This window comes from Aulonocara stuartgranti, assembly GCF_965226115.1.
Source record: "Aulonocara stuartgranti genome assembly, chromosome: 15".
In the NCBI taxonomy this organism is placed as follows: domain Eukaryota; kingdom Metazoa; phylum Chordata; class Actinopteri; order Cichliformes; family Cichlidae; genus Aulonocara; species Aulonocara stuartgranti.
Window position 1 is genome coordinate 11,322,985 of NC_138951.1, and position 18,121 is coordinate 11,341,105.

The window sequence follows — 18,121 nt, forward strand, 5'->3', positions numbered from 1 at the left end:
CAAAATTCAATAAGACTTATTTAGGCGCAAAAACGGAAAAGCTTACATTTTAGTGGTCATCATACTAAATTGCTTGTTAAGTGGGTTAATTTAAAGTATGTGTTTGCATAATTGCCTGTATATCTTGTGCTTTCATTAACTGATTTGATGAGGTCACAGAGTTCACCGGGGTTCCTCTTACCTTATTAGAGTAGGGCGGCTTGGCGAGGTTGATGCCATCTCTGATGAGTTTATCCCTGATCATGATCTTCAGCTTGAGCTTGGGGTAAATCATCAGCTCCCTCCTGTTGCCCAGGGTCAGGTTCCTCTGCGCCCCAATGTACCCGCCGTTTCGCCCAACCCGGTCACTGATGGGCTCGGTCCAAGACTTGGATCCCCGCAGTTTAGACTCGCACTCCACCAGGTGCCCGCTATAAATTTCGGCCGCGGGTGGCATGGGTTCAAGGGTGAAATACAGTCCACTGGCTGTCTCTTTGGCTTCCTCCTTCAGCCTCCGCACAGCATCGTGAATCCTCTGCCTGTGATGAGGGATATAGACGCCGATGGCATCCAGGTCGGGGTCTCCTATTTGTTTGCAAACCTCGAGGTCGTCATATCCATTATCCACAAAGGACTCGACATACTGGGAAAGCTGGAGGGTCTTCAGCCACTCGTAGACGATGACAGGTCCGTTGCTTGTCATTTTGCCTGTTGCCAAATCGGCTACAACTCAAGAGCAAGAAGACGCTAAAGTGATCGTTGCTTTCCCATTCCGCGTTTCAAACGCATTGTAAGGTGGTCAAATATAACGCGTGTTTCCTTTGAGCGTGAGAGGCGCAAATAACTGGATCAAAATAATTGTGCACGAGCCATTCCAAAGGTCTGGTTACCATAACCAAGTCTGATGTGGATGAAATCCTGAAAAAAACGACTGAATAAAACACTTTTTCTGACACGGTCTGAATGACAAACACCTGTCAGTATTTAGACTACAAATGAAGAACCCTTGGGAATTACTTGGGGGCAGCTTTCAAGCCACGTTACTTGATCATCGATTTTACCAGCCCACGGTGACTTACTATGTGCAGCCACTTAACCAATAATTACGTTTCCATTAAACAAATATATTTAAAAAAGAAACTGTCATTGAAGCAGTAGCGTGGCCAGATTTCATTCCTTACGCGGGGCAGCCTTTAACAGCTCTTGCTCCTTCCCCTTAAGTCCTTTTCTGTCGCCAAAACGGCAGCAAGCGAAATCCAAATAATACCAAAAGATCTTCAAAATGACAGAAAGTCCGCAGGCGACGCCTGACAATCACAGGGCTCCGCGTCCAACCGCTCCGTCTACGCGCAGACCACTTCTTCTTCTTCCAGGCGGCACATCACCACACTGGAACTGGAGCCAAGAGCCAACATGCTGCTCTGCTGCTGCTTCTGCTCCTCTCACGTCCACGCCCCCCGAAATTTCTCTGTACCCATTTAAAAATAGTGAGCCTTCTTTTTAAACCCCCCCCAACAGCAACTTGTCGCGCAGCTCCGAGCAGTCAGCGGGTCATCAGGTTCCCATCGAGTTGTCCGAAGTTGCTCCAAAACGAAAAGAGAGTCTGTTAAACCTGGCGCACAGTCCGAATGGATTATCTTGCTGCTGGTTTGTTTGACATTATTACTCCCCTACGATTTGATTTCGTCCACCTCTCTCTCTCCCTCTCTCTCTCATACACACACTCTCACTCATTCAGCATTTCCACGCTTTGGTTTCTCAACACGCACGGGCTCCCTCTACGTGGTAACTATGGAACTGAAGATTTCAGCAGCAGGATCCGACTTAATAACCAGAAAAGAGAGAAATAAAGAGAGAGGGAGAGGCTTGTTTGTCCATGATGAAATGAGCAGACATCTCCTGACTGTCCAACACTGCACTTGAGTCCCTATCAAACTGCTAAACCACTCGATCATTTAGTATGAGACAACAAGTCAAACTGTCAGGGAAACACGGAGAGGCAGACAACTAAGAGAAATAACACGGCTTGAGTAGGACCTGTCTGGACTGTCCAAACGGATGCCAGGCTGCCCAGTGCTGATGCATGCTTTATGAAATGTGAGCTGACAGCTTGTTAGGGGTCATTTTGATACAATCACTATATCTGCTCTAAGCTGGAAGTGATTTGCCTCAGCCTATTATGACATATGGCAGTGCGAGAGAACAAGTACACGAGTCAGGGAGGAGTGAGAAAAGCATTGTTTTTGGGGAAGCTGCATCACAAATCTGCCAAATGCATGTCAGAATGTCAGAGATGTAAGCAAGGGGAGATGTTTCCAGTCCAATCAGACTTGAGTGGGTTAGCATCTCGTCTGATTTACATGTCTGTTGCTGTCAGTGTAATTACTTCAGAATGCTCTATTGTCCCCCTATACTTTGCAAATAAATAAATAAACCATATAAAAAGGGGTTTAGCTGCTGTGAGCAATAAAACCCCAAATGAGAACAGCATGATATGATAAATTGGAGTTTATATTTAGCCTGCACACAGCATAGTGACATTATCATGTATGGTGAATGTTCAATATACAAATACTACTAAATCAAGTTGCACACTACAGGGCTACAATGGCCATCTGAGGTTTCCAGAAAAGCAAGAAAGTCAGACACCAGTGTTAAAATGCTCGACTTCACCACAAAGACAAGCACCACTGGTAAAAGTAAATAAGATAAAGCTAAATTGGACTCATAACAATGCACACTCATGATCATATAGAAATAATAAACACAATAAAAAGAAACTGTTAAAATACCAGAGGGTAGACAAGAAAATCGCCTCTAATGTCTCAGTTTAAAGAGACTGTCTGCAGGCTTTGGAGAACTCATGACTGCCACAAGCTTGATAAATACTGGTATTACCCTTTCAGTCACTATAAACACAAACCTATTGCAGTGTTTTTTTTTCCAAGTGCTCACAATGTTTTGAGCAAAGATGCGTCTCCTGCTCCAGTACGATCGCTTACCGGAGCAGAGGATTACGAGAGAAGAGTGACAGATGGAACAGGGAGACTGGTGCGCTCTACGGTGAATGAACTCAGAGTGCGTATTGGCAGTGCCAGGATTGCTGTGTTTCCACTCTGCTGCCCTGCGCGATGGTAAGTGACCAGAGGGGCTTCGACACAGGCAAGGGAGGGCGCCTTTGCACGAGCGTTCTGTAAGCTGCATGGAAAAACACAGGAATAACGATGACGTTCACGTACACGCACTCAGGAATGTGGTGGTCATTCGTGAGAGGATGCTATTTAATGACTGGGACTTGGTGTTATTTTCTCAAGATTATTCTATAGATTATGGTTTGCCAGACTGCAACATAAAAAATGATCCATTCTTACTGGTTCAACTAATAAGTAGAAATGATAAGATAAGATAAGATAAAACTTTATTAATCCCTCGGGTGGGTTCCTCTGGGAAATTCGGAAATTCTGATCTACTACAGAGTGTTGTAGAACTCATTTAGAGATTTTATAAACTGCTTGAAGACTTTCTTTAATTGTGTTAAGTGCATCGTCATATGTGATACAGTATTGTATTACATAATGTGTAGTAGATACATAAAAAGGCAGTGCGTGTCCGTTTTAGGCAACAGAAGCAATAAAACCCCAAATGATATAATATATAATTCTTATATAGTTCTATATTGTGTATTGTGTATTTTGTTGTACAGTTATTTTATTTTCAACTTTAATTTATATATTTTATCTTATTCTTCCCAGTTAAATTTACCCTTCATTCTAATTTGTGTTGTACAGTTATTTCATTTTTAACCTTAATTTATATTTTATTCCTTCCTAGTTAAATTTACCCTTTTTAATTTTTCATATTTATTTCCTATCTTATTCATAGCCTTTCCTTTTTTTGTTTTCTTTAGGTCACGAGTAGTTGTCCAAGCATTTCACTACATATCGTACTGTGTATGACTGTGTACATGACAAATAAAAAAATTTGAATTTGAATTTGAAGCACTCTTCTTACTGAGTGTAGCAGTACTGCCCTGGAGCCAGAGAGCAGCTGCCACATCAATAACACCTCAGTGTCTTAATAAAATCTGAAATATAGAAGCATTACCACTGGCAAATGTGACTCTGTGGCAATGAGAGCGCACGTTAACATCGCTCCTGGTGAATATGTATATGAGGCCAGTTTGACTGCGTTGAGTGAAAGCGTGTGACTGCAGCAAGTGGAGGGACGAAGAGTTCCAGCAGGTAGATGAGAGGAGATAGTCACAGTCAGACAGACAATAGCAGCTCTGGAGACAGCCAAGCTTTCTCTATGCTAATAGCGGTGGGCTCCTGTTTCACTCTGACAGGGAAGACGTGGGTATTAGAAAGTAGGGATTTCTGCTGGATGAAATTTTAGGGTCTCTTTGGGCCTCAGACATCTACGTTGCACCTTTGAAGACCTCAATTTTAAAATCCTTTGAAGCAGAGAATGGCTTCTGTCCACCTAAATGCAAAAGCACCATGAAGGTCATGGATGGTGGGTTCTAGATCGAGGCTTTCTGTGTTGGTGTGGCTATCTGTCAGTCCCTGATAGATATGTAGAGTGCTTTGGTATTGACACAGCCGAGATGGAAAAACAAATTCATAAATATGAGTTCATGCTTCGAATTGAATGCGGTCCTGCAGTAGATTTAGGTAAGCATGTCAGCTATCTCTGACCCGTGTTGCTGCACAGATTTTCCTTTTCGAAGTTATTCACTTCAGCTTTTAGAGCTCGGCTTTACCATCCATTTTCACAAGTTTAAATCAGTGCTAAATGAAAAATCTGTAATTAAAATTAAAACGCAAAACACCCAGAAATGTCTTTGCGAGTCGGTTGACGACGATTCTTTAGGGGACACGTCAGATCTGGCTTTCTAATTACCAACATAAATGTAATATTTGGTACCATTATATATATATATATATATATATATATATATATATATATATATATATATACACACACACATATTAGAACTGTGGATGGTTTTAAGAGAGAATGTGTATAAATTGTGTTCAATGTTTGCTCTCCTGGGACACAATTAAGGGCTAATCGTGAAATTTTTGTTTCAGGTTTTAAAAATGAAAGCACTCTCCAGGGAGGCTGGTGGTCCTGGGCATCTAGTGGATTCCTTTTCAGCCTTCTGGCATTTTAAATGGAGAGAGAAGGAAGGAGCTTGATCTGCCTTTATACGCTTTTAATTACAAATGGCTGGCTGGGCTGCGGCCTCCAGAGACTAGAGGGTGAAGCAGACACGTCAGGACCAGCTGCCACTCGGCTGGCAGCTCAATATCAACCTGAACATCCCCAGGCCCACCGGGAGTGGGGGTGGGGGTAGGGGGTGGTCAGGATCAGTTCAATGCAACGGTTGAATATCTAAACACATCAGCTACAGGCACCTGCCAATCACCAGACCAGATCTATCAGTATAAGGAACAGGTCAGTTGTCTATGTTAGCAATCCCAGTGGAGCAATAACAGTGACGGCATAACTCAGACCGCCACTCTGGGCTGCTGCTGGAGGGAGCGTCTTAACTTCTCCTGGGGTCTGGTTCAATAAGAGCTGCGGGTGGTGATGGACGGCTCTCCGATCAGACAGTGGTGGTGATTGCAGGCTGAGTGCAGACTTCTTTTTAGATCAGCTCCTACACTCCTGAAGCCTTTTTCACTCCATATTAACATTAGATGGAGCAATGGGAGGGTGGTGTGCTGGTGCAGTGGTTAGTACAGCGAGAAGGTCCTGGGTTCGGATCCAGTTTAGGGCTTTTCTGTGTGGAATTTCCATGTTCTCCCTATGTCTGTGTGGGTTCCCTCCAGGTACTCTGGCTTCCTTCCACAGACCCATGCAAACAGACAGGTCTGGTTAACTGTCAATTCTAAATTGGCTGTAGGTGTGAATGTGAGAGTGAACGGTCGTCTCTCTCTCTGTGTTGGCCCTGTGACAGACTGGCAACCTACCCAGGGTGTGCCCTGTCTCTCGCCCTATGACAGCTGGGATAGGCTCCAGCCCCTCCCCCCTGACCCCGAATTGGATAAGCAAGAGAAGGTGGACGGAGCAATGTGGATGGATCGCTGCAGAACAGCGATACAGCTCTTTGTCCCCACCGATTGCAAAGAAGTGAAAACATTGCCATCCTGTTTTATCTGCTTAAAACATGATTGTAAACAGGCAATATAGCTTAATAGCTGAAAATCTTTAGCAAGACACAAAGCAGGAGGCACATAAAAGAGATAAAGTTTGCACAGTGGAAGTGCAAAGCCCACTGCAATAAAAGCATTGCTAATTAAAATCACTCGTGTTGCAAGCAGCAGCTCAAATGAATTGTATTTATTGTGCCAAGTATTAAAAAGAACTTACACAGTGAGCTAATGAGCAGAAAACATTTAGACATACATGGAGACAAACCCTTTTCATAACAGGTAATAAAATAATTTAATGTAAATGGTTCAGGCTGCCTTCAAACTTTACCTGATGTGCAAAGCGTCTTTGTGTTAAACTCTATTCAACACAGCAAAACAAACAATGAAAAAAAAGGCAAGAGTGTCTTTTCTGCCAAAGCAAGTAACCTAAGAAATGAAGTTGCTTTGTAGTCTTAAGCCGCTATCACGGAGACCCAGGATTTTCCAGGAGAGCATTATCAGGCAATATGAGTTCTTTTATTGCCTGTGGCGATACTTTAATAAGACCCAGCAAACCTGTGACCTGCGTTTGCAGCAGGAGAGGCGGTTGTAGAGGAGATTTAGCGACTCAAAGGGCATAGACATACCCACAGGAACCCCCACTTAATTCCCAGTCAGCTGGCCTGATATGCCACCACAGTGAACCAGAGTGCTTATAATTAGTATGGACAGCAATGCAGAGACCAAGCACAGGAGCGTAAGTGGATTATGTATATATGCAAACGTTTTTGGCCAATGCCGATTTGAGACATGCAGCTGCGAGTGAAAATAAAATTGTGACATATTTTTCTTTGGCATTGGGTGACTTGTAATGTAACCCTGGAACACTGGCACACACACAGTTAAAAACATTTGTTTATTAGCTGACAGCTAATTAAAAATATAGACGTTAGAGTGAAAAGACAAAACAAATCTTGCAAACACACATACCCAAAGTCAGGAACCGTAAGTCTCCTTTACATACCTGTTGATTGAATGCTTGAGATAAAGAAATATACATAATTTGGTCAGTCAGTCTACCTACTGACTACCCAAGAATAGTCCTTCTCCTTTCCACAGTTGACATTAATTAAAGATACAAGGATAATCTGGAGAGGTGAGAGTCCAACTAAAGGATCTCTGGCAGATATTGACTGAAGGCACTTCCAGCTAGGCACATCACCTTGTGATTTAAAGCTCACCTCAGAGCACAATGGCACCCAGAGGTATAAAGCTTAACCACCAAACCAGGTGGCTACATGAGCGATTACTGCTGACCTGAACATTCAGAAGGTCCCTTTGAGACTAGTTCATTGGTGAGCATTGCACCCGACTTGTGATCAAATCCCGAGAGACCAAGACAGACAAGGCTTTAGACAGATGGAGAAACGTATCGCATCTATGACAAGACTGCGATGACATCGGCATTGCAGTCGCTTGTGTGCATCTGAGTGTGTGTTTGAGTGCGTGTGAGTTGCTCTGTGCCCTAAAGGGAAGGTTTCCAGCTGATGATAAATGAAGCGTCAGGTGACTCCGGAGAACGTTTTATAACAGCCCCCTCAGCAAAGCAGCGGAGCAGTGAGCCCAATTAATAAAGATCAGTTCTTTTCATTAGAAACTTCTATTTCTTTCTTAATTAAAAAAAGGCAATTGAAAAAAAATGAATAATGGAAAAGGAGCTTCTGACAAAATATACAAGGCACAGAATTTATATATATAGATATATATACTCTTGCCCTGTGCTAGATAGAAAGATAGGTTTATCTCTTAGGAGAAACACCAAGGATTAGCCTTACTAGGCTTCTTATTATAGAGCTACTGAATGATGAACTTGAGTTTGGTAATATATTTAGAAAATATGTAAAACAGTGTCATTTAGGATGACTGCAGTGGCTCTAATTTTTGGAGTGAAAGGATTTATTTAAGAAGCTATGGGTCAACCCTCTCCCTCTATCTGTACCTCAGAGAACTGAACAGACAAAAGAGCAATTAGACACAGCACCATCAGTCTCATTATAATAAATCTATTCTCGATTGGATGGGAAGATGATGGCTGTGAGCCCAGGTTTGTTAATATGTTTTATTACTATATAACCCGTATATATCTGACCCATCCTTGAGGTCCATGGAGATGACATAGACTTATAATGTTGGTGCAAAGCAGAGATCATACAGAAGATGAGCACTGGATGAAAATATCTTAAAACTGGAATAATTCAAATAATCTCATTAGGTCTTAGCTATTACACTTCACTGCAGAGAGGAATGACATTACAAAAAAGTGAAAAATGAGGTAAAATAAATGGGTTATCGAACACGGGGTTCAGTCTGTGCAGTGAGACAGAGAAGACAGATGGAAGGAATAAAGGTGCAGGGGTCATTATGAGTGACAATGATGGCTGTGGATGAAGACTCTGTCATAACCCAAACAATTTCCCAACAAGGGAATGACAAATCAATAAGGTTCAATGTCTCACAGTGAGCTCAGCCTCGGGATGATCACCTCTTCAGTTATGGTCCACTGCTAGCATTTTACTTCATTACAATATAAAAAAGAAACTAGGTCATTTTGCTATAAAGCAATTGAGTTGATAAAATTAGGAGCCATATACTCACCTTCAATACGAACAACCTTTTATTCAAGGTAAAGAAAACTGATGTTCAAAGATGACGGTTAGTCTGATAGCTGTAGTATTTGATGGATGGAATTATATCTCCCACTTTCCTCTTTCCATTGAATTAAACACAAATTGATTTTGTAAGAACATTGTATTGGTCTCATGGAGAAGGGTCATTCACAATTTCTTGCAAAGAAGTTAGCTTTAATCCTTTTGGAGCCACAAATAAACCCTTGCGATATGTTGTAGGTTTATTCATACAAATGTCAACCAGCTTCAACTGAAGTTGAAAAATGGCATGGAAAATGTGGTAGCTGATTTTTTTTTTCCCCTCGTGTACAGACATGCTTAAATATTGATTATTCTTTTGAGTAAACTATGCACACTAGATTGATTTACAATGAGCAAATATAAACTGCCTTTGTCTGCTGACAATAGGATGACATTCCTCAAAACACACACACACACGCCCAGTGTAATCTCTCTCTCATCTCCACAGAAGCCCTCCTTTTACCCAACCCCCCCTCTGCGCTCGCAAGATAATGTATGAGTCTGATGACTCAAGTGTTTTATATTCAATTTTCTGCTCAAGTAAGCTCCTTCAAACATGCTACACAATTAAGCAAAGGAATGGCTCTACTACATTTGATCTACTGCAGAGACCCCCAGGGACCCTGAAAGTTTCACCTTGCTGCCTGCAAGCACCACAAAGCACCTGTACTTCCAGACATGCACGTGCACATACACACACACACTTGAATTCCAAGCCCAGAGTTTTATAGTAGTGCATCGTGGTCTGGTTTGGCTCTAGAGTCTCACAAATGCTGTTTGATCTCAGGAAGACGCTTTTCTCTTTTGGTCTGCGAATGCTTTTTGGATAGATGAGAAGCTGAAACTGAGTTTTTTTTTCTTCTTTACTTAAAAGAACTCACTTTAAACTCTCATCATGTGCCTCTGTAGTTTAATGATTCCCACATTCTCTTGGTATGTGAAAGGTTGCTGGTTCACCTCCAGCCAATGATACAGATTCCCTTAAGGGTAGTGTCAGAAAGGGCATCTGTCCAACTCTGACTTGCAGAGGTGCCTCTGTTTGTGGTGACCCACAAGCAGAGTAATTGAAAGTAGCTTTAAAGGACTTGCCATGTAAGGTGATGCTTCTTTGATGGATGACAGGTAAAAAGGAGAAATTCTAGATTAAAAAGAATAAAACATTAATACACAAGTGATTAAAATATGAAGTCTCAAATACCTCAATAAGATTATAATAAGATACTAGACTACAACAGTAAAAATCATACTTATTCCAAGGTATTTCATCACCTCCAAGATCCTGTGACAGCCTCACTAAAGCTTTTCATCAGGCAACTAGCAGACTTACTGTAACACCGAGGACCTGTACTACATAGCCAGATGATGGAAAGAATTTTAAAATCAATATAAAAAGTAACAAGGAATCAGTGTAGGAGCTCAGAGCACATGTAATGTGTTCTCAGCTTCTGGCTCTGCAATGCAGTCAGACCACAGAGTAGCCTGCTTCAACTTTAGCAGTCTTGTCGATGTGGGAATACATACCTCATGAAGCTATAAGTTTAGGACTGAATCTAATTTTAGCGTAAGATTCAAATCTGCAACCAGTGTCTTTTTCCAAGCTTGTGTGTGACTAATATTTCCATTTTATTTTAGCTGAAATATAAAAAGTTTCTTGACGGATTGTTGCTAAAGTTCACCTGGTTGAGCAGGTGGCCCACATGTTATAAAGTCTGCAGGAGCCTGGGTTTGACTCCTCCCTGACCACTTCCTACATGTGATTTCCTTTGCTCTTTTCCTACTTTCTTGTCACTCTCTTCTGTCATCTGCCTGTCATGTCTGTCATAAGGGCTGAAAAAAGTTCAATGACATTCAAGTAAAAATATCTGAAACACGTAAAAAGTCTAGAATTGAGCCGCTTTCTGTGACTACCACATGAACGTTCATACGCAAAGGAAGAATGAAAAACCAGCTCACAAAGACCGGAGAGGTGTGTGGTCCCAAATTCTAATCCTTCACCCTTTCTTCTGCCTCAAAGGCATCTAACTTTTTGTTAAATCCTGACAGACTGCAGCATACTATAAAGTTAAATTTCTCATTTTGATAGTGTTTAGATGAGTGGGAGAGGGAGACTGGAATCCTCGTGAACTACAACAGCGGGTGAGCAAAGTGAGAGCGGCAAGGGGTCAAATGTCTAAGCTCATTTTTTTTAAAGACCCTAACGCTATTCAAAGAATTATAGATTAATACTCAGTGACACAGAAAGAGAAAGTAACAGACAGGCGCAATAACAGAAACTACAAGTGGAACGTGCCCATCATTAAAATAATATTCCTATTTAAATGCATGAACAAATGTTTTTGTAGCAGCGATGCATTTATACAGGAGTTTCATTCGTGCTCTGATTGCTGTGCAGATATTCTCAGTGGTTATATTTGCACACAGCGAAATGCATGTCGGTGATTTTTCAAGGAATCTTCGAGTTAAAGAAATCCATAAAGTACCACGTGAACGCAAAGTTGAACAGCTTGAAGTTAATTTGCTGTAAGTCCGTAGACTACACCGAACAGCTCACGCATAAACAAGGTCGCTTGCTGAGGGCAACACTTCCCACTCTCACTCTGATAAGAAAACTCATTTTCCTGTCAGGAGTTGTAGGATGCTTTCACACAAACAATTTCATACTCCTTCACCCCAGCGCATTGTTGTGTTTCTCCGTCTGCATTAAAAAGTCAGAGCACCGGTCCCGTTCCATATGTTGAAACGTTGCTTAGAAAGCGCGGCGAACATCCCCCAAGCCCATTTTATGTCTAAGCTTCTACCTGCTGAAGCTGCTTTTATTGCTCCTGCAGCTGTGTTTGTGCAAAGAGGCCGTGGAATACAAGCACCCGAGGCTTGTTGTGCATCCTTGGTACAATTACAACTAAGTGCATGCATTCTTTTTTTTCTTTTTTTTACAGCTAGTTCTGTGTGGAATGTGAGCAGAGCAGAATAAATTATGAGTAATGAAAGTCAGCACTTTCAAATACTTTTCAAAGCCAAATGAGTGAGTCATCTACTAGCCTCAGGTTGAGAGTTACACATCACCTCGGCTTCATGACTCAGTTGTATCTCAGTGCAGATCTCGAACAAAGCTTTATCCCTCTGTCAAGGCTCATTCGCTGCCCTTAACACATTTTATTTTCATAGTATGCGCATCTTTATTTACATCAAACTCCAGGTTTTCTTTATATATCCTTTACTGCCACGCTGACATATTTTGTACTGCATTTTATTGAGTATGCCACTATTAGAAGATAATCTGTTATAGCAAATACAAAAAGCTATTTTTTACTTCATACACAGACATACCTCGTTGCGAGATAAGTATGATTTATGCTGTACATGTAGTACAGTACAGAATATCTTTTAATCTAGCAGTTTAAAAAAGCAAAAACAAGCAAACGTTTTGCAGGCAGATTAAAGAGGAGGCCACTAGTAGACTGTAAAGTACAGCAACCATCCCGGCTGTCACAGGCCATAAACCATTCCCTGGAGAGGGCCAGCTATTTACAGCAAATAACTGGCTTCATGTGGAGGGGGCTGAGGCATGCAGAGTCACACAGAAGAAAATCCTCATCTCTTCGGGGCGGATTAGAGAAAGAAATGGATGTATTCTAGAGATTTAGAGGAACGTGTTTAGTGCTACGTACAAATACACGAATTGGTATTCTAAGAGCGCCGAAATTTGCAGGCACAGAAACGCTACTGCTGCTGTGTTACTTAGAAACAACAAAAAGGCAGGAAAACAGAGGGCTAGAATACACTCGATTTCATCTAAACTCACATCAGCTGTACAAACAGTGCCATAAAAAGATTTCACCATGTCCAGTTAAAATAGGTCGCTACTTTACAAATAAAATCCAGTGTTTAATAGAACAAATAAGCAGCTTATCAGGTAGTGCTGCATGCATAGGCTGATAAGCAATAAACTAAAACATAGATTCAGGGTTGGGGTTAGGCTAGAATCTGACCTGGAATAAATAAAAGAGGAAATTTACATACAAATGATACTGCTGGCATTTGCTGTAATTGCCGTTTGTGGTGTTCATTTGAAATGAAACAATAGCAGCACCTTCAAACTGCAGGGAGAAAGGAGGAGGGGACCGTGGGATGAAATGTTTAAGACGTTGAGCATTCAGTACATTGCCTTGTCTGCCTGACTGCGTAGTCTTTTTTTTGTAAATTAGCACATTAAACTTGTTTATCTCTAAGATCTGTTCAATCTCAGGCACTTCAAGTCGCAGCTGCACTGCATGAAAAGGCTGCGAAAGACTGGCGTTGGCATAGCCGAACTCATTTGAATCCAAAACATTCTGATCACAGGCTAGCCCGAGAACATGCTAAAAATAACTTATACTCAATGGACGCGTCGTAATTTCAGCGAGATGAAAGGTTCTGATGTGGTTTTTGGGAAGCAGCAGGAAAAGTGTTTTCATCTCCGAGATGTGAGAGCACCGATACAATAAACACACACAGTACGAGTGAAGAGAAAAATGAAAAAACAAGAAAAGATCATGACCTCGCATTCCAACAAGACACGAAATAAATATATAGCACCGAGCTCAAATATAAGGAGGGAAGGAAAAGAACCAGGATGCTGTACGTCTTAGTATTTGTGACCATATTCCTGCACACTAAATATTTTATTTGTCATACAGCCACATAATCCATATACTTTCAAGAATTATGTGTATTATCATAAAAATATAAGATTTAAGTATTATTTCTCAGCTCTTTATGAGGGTTAATGTAAATATGTAGACTTGAGCAAACCATAGAGGTATATCTGCTAAGACAAAGGCCACAGAATACAGTCTGTAGTATTGATTTCTCATTGATTTAGCTGAGACACTGTTCAACTCTCGTTATTTCATGTCCCCGTTGCTTTCAGTATGACTTGAAGTGCTGTGAGGGGCCCACACTTTCAAGTTCCCTGTCCCTGGTGGGATGGTTAGCCGAGAGTAGCTCTGCTTGAACAACACAGCAGTCATGGGTTAGGAGTCCCGGAACACCACTGGGAAGAAAGGTCATCTCTAATGAGTAGCTCTGGGATTATCTTGTGGTAAAGACAAACAACAACAACAACAAAAAGAGGGACATGAATAACCAGCATGAAGTTGAGATGAGATTCATGAATTTTTTGCCTGTTTGGGGGTGAATATTTATGATTTAACATCTTTCCTTTACAGCAGACACACCAGACAACACAGTGTAAACTAGAAGAAGCTCTTCTCACCAACGGTGTACGCTAGCATGAAACTCTTTCTTTTTTTATTACCATCATTGTAGAAATCAAAGGCATCACTGAACAACTGACAGCTCGAAGGAACAGAGTGGAAATCTTTGCATTTCCACTCTTTGGCTTCTTTTTTAAAGAAGGGGTTCAGCCGAGGAGCGATGCTTTGAGCTCTGTGAAAAATGCATCAGCCGCACCGCTCGTTTCGCTTTCTGCTCGGTAAGGAATTGTCAGTGACAAAGACTTGATTTTAAATTCAAAATGTTTTCAGAGGCAATAAACGATATTTGCCGAATGCTCACAATGGTGAACATAATTCACTCTTAAGAAAAAACTAATTAAACTTTCCTGGACTTTGTGACAGTTGAGACGAGTCTGACAATGCCTCAACTTTAAAACTTTTCATATCCAAGTGTCTCTTTAATTTGTAAGTAAAAAGAGAAAAAGCAAAGATAGAGCACAATAGTGGTTACGTACCCCAAATTCACAAGACGAATGTGAAAATAATAAAAGGAAAATAAAAGGAACAAACTCCAGTGCAAATTATAGTAAATCACAGTTATAATAACAGTTAGAGATGGATGGGCTGGTTTTCTTTCATCAAAAGTTTTTCCATCCTCTATACAGACTAGTTAGCCTGAGGTCTCCAAAGCACAGTGGCTCAGAGACATCCATTGGTTGATGATAGATTCCTGTAGCTAGATCCAATTGGTTTATGTTGCTGTCCTCTACTGCCCAAAATAGCAGAACATATAGATATAATGGCTTAGAGTGAGAACAATATCAAATAAATGACTAGTTTATACTTCAGAGTTATCTAGAAGAAAGAGTGCAGCAATATCAACTGAAAACAGGGAAGCTATGTTCAGGAGACAAAAAAATAACAGATCTTGAGAAAGATGCATATAATCTGGTTTATTTATCAGTCTTTGTTACTAACAGCTGGTAAAAACACATAATTTCTTCCCATTTCTTTTGCCGAATCTAAAAAAAATGCCAAAGCTAATACTTTGACAGGCATGAGAAGGCATTTCTGCACCAACAAGATGATTCCCAAAGAGCTAATAGAAAACTTGGCATGTCTCAGCATGGTGTGCAGTCGGTTAAACTATTTGAGGAACCTGGACAAGTGGAGGACAAAAGAAAAAGTGGCAGGTCTAAACTACTGTCTAAAATAGTATTTCAAAGTCATTTCTTTAAGAAACAGGAGAAAATTCAGCAAAAGCCTAACACAGGAGATGCATCTGCTTCTTCAGCTGATCTGTCTGCTGTTCGCCGAAACCTCATCAGCACTGGGCTCAGTGCAAGGGTGGCTATCAAGAAGCCATTCTTAAGGAAAGGAAACACAGAGAAAATGCTAAACTATAGCAAACTACACAAGAACCGGACCGCAAGTCAGTGGCAACAGTTATTATAAGAGGAAGGCATATTGCAAATTATATTGACAAAGAATGAAACAGAAGGCAGCCAACATCCAAAGAAGAGCTTTGAAATGCCCTTCATGAAGTTTGCTGAAATATTCCTGAAGGCAACTTAAAGAATGTCCAAGAAACAGAGTTCAGGTTACACTGAAGAATAAAGGTGGTTACACTAAATACTGACTTTCAGCCTCAAAATCAGACTTGTACAAACTATGATTTTACCATACATACTGCATTTCCGTGTATGTTTGCTCATGTCAATAAAGCTCTGCATCAGTTTTCCATTTCCCTAGGAAAATATAAAGAAACGAGTAGCGACGCAAGACTTTTGCACAGAACTGTATAAATTGTTCCAAATTATAATTTCAATTATAAGAAAGCAACTGAACAAAGGGTATAACAAGAGCAAGAGGAAGTTAAAGCTGCTGCTCAGTAGCTTATGGTTACAGACTATCAAAATTAAATCAAAACTCTTGTGCTCATTGCATTTTCAAGGTAACTCAATGTCCATCATTTCAAGACTCCTCATTTTATTTTTGGCCAGCCTTTAATACCATGTTTCCAAAGTTTTAGCTGACATCATCAGCATTGTTGGCACTCAGGATCTGTTGATTTTATAATGCAACCTTTCTTCTCTCGGTCCCAACCGTAAGCGAGACGCGGTACCGCACTACAATCATCTGATGACCATGTTTGAGCAATGCAATTGTCCTCATTCCATAGCCTTGATGTTAAACTTCCATGACATGTGTGAGTTAAACTGTCAAAACAAACAATGTACTGTAACTCAGGGAAGCAGTGAGACATCACAGATAACAGACCTGTTTTTATAACATAAAATAAGAACACATATGTCACAATTAAAACAAAAAGAAACAAACTGAAATGCAACAAAGTGCTTGTGTTCAGCAGACTACCAAATGAAAATCACTCAGGCACAGAGCTCTTTCATTCAAAGACCTCCCATAGGGCAGGATACTGTACAGTACATGGTTGTCTCAGCTGTTAACCTCCTCCTTCTCTCCCTTTCCTCCTTCCTCCTCTCTGATGCTGCATTGTGTCTGCTTGACTGCTGCTAAGACAGGCCTCTGGGTGGGCAGATCAGCAGTATCTGAGCGTGCATCCTCTGACACCCAAGTCAAATGCCTCGTGTTTGGAATCTGCCATCGGCTCTCTGGAGAGTCTGCCTGTTTTCCCGAGATTGCCTCCCCGCTTGACAAACACAGTCAAACTGAACAATGGAAAGGATGACAGATGGGAAAATGAAGAACTGACATAGGTTCTTGAGCAGAGATGGGGGGTGGGGTGACGGTGCTTACCTGAGCAGTGTAAGACAAACATGTTCAAGAATTGTGCTTGCACAGAATTCATCGGTTTCATAGATTGAACTCAGAGAGGTCAGTATGAAAAAGACACAGAGATACCGAAAATATAAATGACAACAGAAAAATCACCCTGTGACCCCCAGGCGGTCGAACAACCACGAAAAGCTGGCAGATAACCTTGTACGAGATAAATCAGAAATGTCACTTAGAAGTGTCAGCCTTTTTTTTTTTCAGTTTGACTATTTGAGCCGAGAGTAGGCTCAGTCTCTCAAGCCCTTGAAATCTCTGGATTACCTCAGTTGTTCTAATTTAGGTGTAGCCTCGAGGAAAGAACAGGCTAATTTCCTTTTATGTCAAAATTAATGAAGAAGATAATTTGCTACAATGGGAGAAAACACACATGAAGTCACAAACGGGTTTACTCTTGTACGCTACATACACACACACATAAATTCACACTAGCCTTCAAATGAACCCCAAATGGGGCCAGAAAGTGAAGCAGAATTTCTGCAGCTGAACCCAAAAGTAGGTTAGAAGCATCAGCAGGGAAGCATGTGGGATTTGACACTTTTTAAACAAAAGGTCTTGAATCTCAGCATGCAGCTAGAGATGAGAATCAGTTCATGAGACTTTTGGAAAGGACAGCTAAGCATTTCATTTTACCACTTGAAATCTTATGTTCCCTCAAATTTGCCTTTAAGTAGTTGCAAAGTATAATTGTACTCATCTTTCTACATTACATCACACATGTATCATGGGAAATCAGATAAAGGTGTCTTAAACTGTCAGCATTATATGCATAATTCCATACAAATTCTCCTCTAGTTTAAGCTTGATATATGAAGCCAAGTCAAAAACTGGGTTCTGTGCTCGAATCTACAATAAATGCTAGAAGTTAGCATGTAACCAATAAGATCTATATAGCTTAGAAAGGCTATTTTAATTTCACTATAAATTAATTAACTGATTCTCTACTTGCCAAATACACTTCGTCTTTTAAACTCTTAGATTAATAACAATTTGAAGTATTCCATGTTGGTTGATTTAATATTATAATGGCTATTAAATGCAAAATATAACACGTAACAATGTCATTCTAAATCACCATTCTCCACTTTCTCAAACAAACTGTCTCACCTTTAAAGCATTTTTTTTTTGCACTTTTTTACCTCGGCATTGAACAAAAAGCTTTAAAACGCTTTGCTTCATTTAATCGTTCTCTCTCTGAGTCTTTCGCTTCCTCTCGCTCTCTCTGTGCCACACACCAGTGGTGACATAGAGCCATGTAGGGTGC

General features: G+C 40.8%; 1 protein-coding gene across 4 annotated transcripts in view; it reads right to left on the minus strand.

The window, feature by feature from the left end:
- sash1a (SAM and SH3 domain containing 1a) overlaps positions 1-1,749 on the minus strand; it is a 174,736-nt gene extending 172,987 nt beyond the window's left edge. For all 4 annotated transcript variants that reach the window (XM_082506747.1, XM_082506746.1, XM_082506750.1 and 1 more), the window contains exon 1: positions 182-1,749. In XM_082506747.1, the coding sequence (XP_082362873.1) occupies positions 182-682 (501 nt within the window). In that variant the 5' untranslated portion in view covers positions 683-1,749. The remainder of the gene's footprint in view (positions 1-181) is intronic.
- Positions 1,750-18,121: the final 16,372 nt, after the last annotated feature.